The sequence below is a fragment of the Echinops telfairi genome, unplaced genomic scaffold (assembly GCF_000313985.2).
Source record: "Echinops telfairi isolate 266 unplaced genomic scaffold, ASM31398v2 ScPeMD7_52;HRSCAF=179, whole genome shotgun sequence".
In the NCBI taxonomy this organism is placed as follows: domain Eukaryota; kingdom Metazoa; phylum Chordata; class Mammalia; order Afrosoricida; family Tenrecidae; genus Echinops; species Echinops telfairi.
Window position 1 is genome coordinate 475,667 of NW_022103950.1, and position 5,225 is coordinate 480,891.

Sequence of the window (5,225 nt, forward strand, 5' to 3'; positions counted from 1 at the left end):
AACAGTGAGAGAAGCCATCCAGGTAAAGGCTTTTCCACATTCACCACATACATAGGGTTTCTCTCCAGTATGAGTTCGCTGATGAACAGTGAGAGCAGTCTTCCTGATAAAGCCTTTGCCACAACCACATACATAGGGTTTCTCTCCAGTATGAGTTCGCTGGTGAAAAGTTAGTTCCTTCTTCTCGATAAAGGCTTTTCCACATTCACCACATACATAGGGTTTCTCTCCAGTATGAGTTCGCTGATGAACAGTGAGAGAAGTGTTCCTGATAAAGGCTTTTCCACATTCACCACATACATGGGGTTTCTCTCCAGTATGAGTTCGCTGATGAACAGTGAGCTCGTTCTTCTTGATAAAGGCTTTTCCACATTCACCACATACATGGGGTTTCTCTCCTGTATGAATTAGTAGATGAGTTTTCAGATGTGTTTTCCGAATAAAGCCTTTTCCACATTCACCACATACATGGGGTTTCTCTCCAGTATGAGTTCGCTGATGATCAATGAGAGAGGTCTTCCTGATAAAGCTTTTGCCACATTCAACACATACATAGGGTTTCTCTCCAGTATGAGTTCGCTGATGAACAGTGAGCTCGTTCTTCTTTATAAAGGCTTTTCCACATTCACCACGTACATGGGGTTTATCTCCTGCATGAGTTCGTAGATGAGTTTTGAGATGTATTTTCCTAATGAAGCCTTTACCACAATCACCACATACATGAGGTTTCTCTCCAGTATGATTTCGCTGATGAACAGTGAGAGAAGTCTTCCAGGTAAAGGCTTTTCCACATTCACCACATACATGGGGTTTCTCTCCTGTATGAGTTCGCTGATGATTAGTGAGAGCAGTCTTCAAGATAAAGGCTTTTCCACATTCACTACACACATAGGGTTTCTCTCCAGTATGAGTTCGCTGATGAACAGTGAGAGCAGTCTTCCTGATAAAGGCTTTTCCACATTCACCACATACATGAGGTTTCTTTCCAGTATGAGTTCGCTGATGAACAGTGAGGTTCTTCTCCCTGATAAAGGCTTTTCCACATTGACCACATACATAGGGTTTATCTCCTGTGTGAATTATCTGATGTGCTATAAGGTGTTGCTTCTGGTTGAAAGCTTTACCACACTCACCAAGTACATAGGGTTTTTCTCCTGCATGAGTTTGTAGATGTCTTTTGAGATGTGCATTCCGAATGTAGCCTTTCCCACCTTCACCACATACCTGGGGTTTCTCTCCAGTATGACTTTGCTGTTGAATAGTGAGGTACTTCTTCCTGATGAAGGCTTTTTCACATTGACCACATGCATGGGGTTTCTCTCCAGTATGAGTTCGCTGATGAGCAGTGATATCACTCTTCCTGGTGAAGTCTTTCCCACATTCACTGCATACATAGGGCATCCCTGCCACAAGAGTTTCCGGATATCCCTTGAGGTATGATTTACTATGATAAGCTTTGCCACATTGCAAGCATTTACCTAGCTTTTGTCCTTCGTGAGCTTTTTGATAATGTTCATTGAATTTGAACACTTTATTGAATTTTTTACCACAATGACTGCATTCATAGGTCTCATCTAGTATATGAATAATCTGGTGCTCACAGAGCACAGACTCCTTGATTAAGGTTGTCGCACATTTATCATTGGTGTGTGGTTTCTCAATTTCATCAGATTCCTGATGGTGAATGCATTGTGACTTCATGAGCCTGGATTGTTCACACTCGGGGAATTTCATTTCAGTACAAAACTGCTCTTGTTCAACGTGGAGAAAAGTTTTTTCATCTTCATTGAGCACAACTGAGTTCTGCATTTTGTTGCTTCTGTTCTGAGTTAATTCCAGAATGACTAAATCTGAGTTTAAGATTTTTTCATGTAAGCCAAAAACCTCATAATTTTCCTTTGGAGGAAAATTATTTTTGTGCTGAGAAACAATACTTTCCAATGTATTAAATTTATAACACCGTTCCATTCTGTCCATGCATCTTTCACATTGCAATTGCTTAAGCAAATGATCATCATCTTTCTGGATTTCTATAAAAGAAAAGAACATTGACTGTTTTCAACATCTTGATTTACAACGGAACCCTTAAAATATACATTGATACAAAGTAGATCTTTAGTGACAACCCTCTTATATGAATATAAATAAAATACTATGCTTAATGTTTATTGCCCATTGAAATAAATACAATAATGAAAACAATCCAAATGGTAAAAAGTTATCGTAGAAATCAGATTGGATATGAAAGTGATGAATGAACACAGAGTTGGCATTTGCTTAAAGAGGGCCATGAAAATATACAACAAATGTAATAGAAGGAAGACACTGAGACCAATAGACCGCAGGTGTGCTAAGGCTTGCTAATTCAAGTTGGTAGAGGTCATATGCATTCATTTCATCAATCGTTACTGACAGACAACTAAGTACTAAATAAAGTTGGGAATGTGAAAAATGCAGAAAGTTCTACTTGGGAGAAAACCATTTTCACAGGTATATATGAAAGGTATTATAGTATAGAAACATATTCTTTATGTTTATGGAGCCTCTATTCTAGCTTACACCACCCCTCTTTCAGTGCTGTCTGTGGTACCGTGCAGGTTGCTGTGATGCCAGAAGCACTGCCACCCAGTGTATCAAATACATACAGGATCACCCACGGTGCACAGGTTTTAGTGGCATCTCCAGAAATAGGGACTGGGCGGAAGACCTGGTGATCTTCTGGAACATGAACCCCTTAGGTTTAATGGCAATGAAATAACACGGAAGAAGTACTAAATCCTCAAACTACAGTCAACGGTAATGATGTGGATGGAGGAGAGCTTTGGGGACCTTCAGTGGTTGACATGGCATGACTGAAAATGATAAAAAGTAGCTGCAAACATCCTCTAATAATTGGAAGATGGAATATATGAAATATTATCCAGAAAAAAATGTCAAGTTGTCAAAACAAAATGGAATATTTAAAAATTGATAGTGTATGAATTATTCAACTAAATAGACTGGTACTGGCTATTTTTAATTAGATAATCAAGTGGTTTATAAGGCTGAGATTGACAAATTAAATAAGATTGGCATCATATTCATCATCAAAAAGTACATGGCAAGCTCTTCCCTGAAGTATAATTCTGTCAGTGGAAGGTTAATATTCATATGCCTGCAAGTAAGACGAGTTACTACAAGTGTTATTTAGATTTGTGCACCAACTGTTTCAGCAAACGTAAACCGTGGGATCCGGCCCCACAGTCGAATGGGCCCTTAGGAATAGTGTGTGCAATTAAGGAAGATAAAGCAGACAGCAAAAACGGGATAGAGTGGCTTCATCTCCAATGCTGGAATAAGATAGCGAGGTCATTTAACAGTGAGTTTATATAGTAGCGAGCTGTGCAAGGCTCCAGAAGGCACAGAAAAGACAAGTGTGAATGTGGGAATATGTTGAACTCTTTTAGAACACTTCATGATAAATGTCAGGCTGTGGGAAACTGAAGACCAAGAAGAGAGTGTATGCAGACCAATTCTTTATTCTCAGAATTAAAGAAGATTGCAAGGCCAGGTATCTGGTTGGAGGGAGGCATTCACATTTGTAAGTTGGAGAAGAGTCCAGTTACATTCTCCTCATTAAAAATCATCCCCACAATATCCTCTCATTAGAGTGCTACCTTAATGATACCTCATACAAGCACATGGCTAATTACTATCTGCCAGCAGCTTTAACTACAAGAGCAGACATGTTGTTATTGTTCTCTCCAATCAGGGGCCAGTTACTCCCCTCCCCCTGCCCTCCACCTCAGCAGTGGTCTTAAGTTGCTCACCCAATTAGTTCAGGGACCTCCAGGGTAAAGACACTGCCTACCTGTGTATGTAAAGAGTGGGGGTGGGGGCTCCATGCCCTGAGACTATATAAATTGGTGAAAGAACACAAAACCTTTTTATGTCTGCCCTTCAATTACACAACTGTCCATTAGGATCTATTCAGAAGGCATCTAAGAGACAAAGGGATAGTTGATTCCTTGAGTGATAGCAAAAAGGGAACCTGATTGCTTTTAAAGCTAGGCATCTTTTTACTGAGTAGCAAGAAGCCAGGCACCTGTTGGAGCTGTATACTAGCATCTTACTGGAGGGAGGGCAGTTAAGGAGAAAACTCTATCTGGAGATGATGCATTATCAGCTCTAGCTATATCCTTGGGGCTTGTGGAGGTTTTCTTCTAACACTAGTACTGGTCTTCCAAGCCCTGTGGTCAGGAGTATAGAGATAAGGCTGCTTATGCTTTCATCCAGGTTCTGTTTTCCACAATAAAGAAATTGAGGGTTGGGGAGGGAGGGAATAGGGGGAGCTGATATCAAGGAATTTAAAAAGAAAATGTTTTGAAACTATGGTAGCAATTGTACAGTACTGCTTGATGTGATTGAACTATGGAATGTTATGATATCTGTAAGAGCTCCCAATACAATTAAAATATACATATATATATATATATATGAAAATTTTGCATAGCTTTTGCAGCCTGACATTGATCAACAATGCAATCATGTACACTGATGAATGAATGTAAAATGTGGGAACAATATAAGTAGATGGAATGCAGCCTTAACGACAGAAATGACACGCAAGTTTACCGATAAAATTTGAGACTAGGTGCAAGCAAGTGGTGTTAACAAACCCCCGGACAAGGGAACAACAAGTGAACCAAATTGGTGGTGAAGTGGGTGTGGGAAGCCTGGTAAGGCATAATCAAGGATAATGTAACAAAGAGGAACTGCTGAAACCCTGGTGGGGACTGAGCATGATAGTGGGACAAAAGGAAAGTCAAGGGAAATAGAGGAAAAAGCTGGGAGGCAAAGGGAATTTATAGAGGTGTAGATAAATACATGTACATATGCAAATATATTTAGATATGAGGATGTGGAAATAGATCTATGTGCATATATTTATAGGGTTAGTATTAAGGTAGCAGAAGGACATTGGGCCTCCATTCAAGTACTCCCTCAATGCAAGAATATTTTCTTCTATTAAATTGACATTCTATGATGCTCACCTTCCTGACACAACCGATGAAGACAAAGCGGGTGAATAAGCAAATGTGGTGAAGAAAGTTGATGGTGCCTGGCTATCAAAAGATATAGCGTCTGGGGTTTTAAAAGGCTTGAAGGTAAACGAGCGGCCATCTAGCTCAAAGCAACAAAGCCCACATGGAAGATGCACACCAGCCTGTGCGATCACAAGGTTC

At 40.0% G+C, this 5,225-nt stretch overlaps 1 protein-coding gene across 1 annotated transcript in view; it reads right to left on the bottom strand.

Moving 5' to 3' along the window:
• The window catches only part of LOC123521728 (zinc finger protein 615-like), a gene marked incomplete at its 3' end in the record, with an annotated part of 8,105 nt that overhangs the window by 294 nt on the left and 2,586 nt on the right, over positions 1–5,225 (bottom strand). The window contains exons 2-3 of the mRNA XM_045290663.1: positions 1,001–2,030; positions 11–790 (exon numbers count right to left, since the gene is read on the bottom strand). Of these exons, the coding sequence (XP_045146598.1) occupies positions 11–790; positions 1,001–2,030 (1,810 nt within the window). The remainder of the gene's footprint in view (positions 1–10; positions 791–1,000; positions 2,031–5,225) is intronic.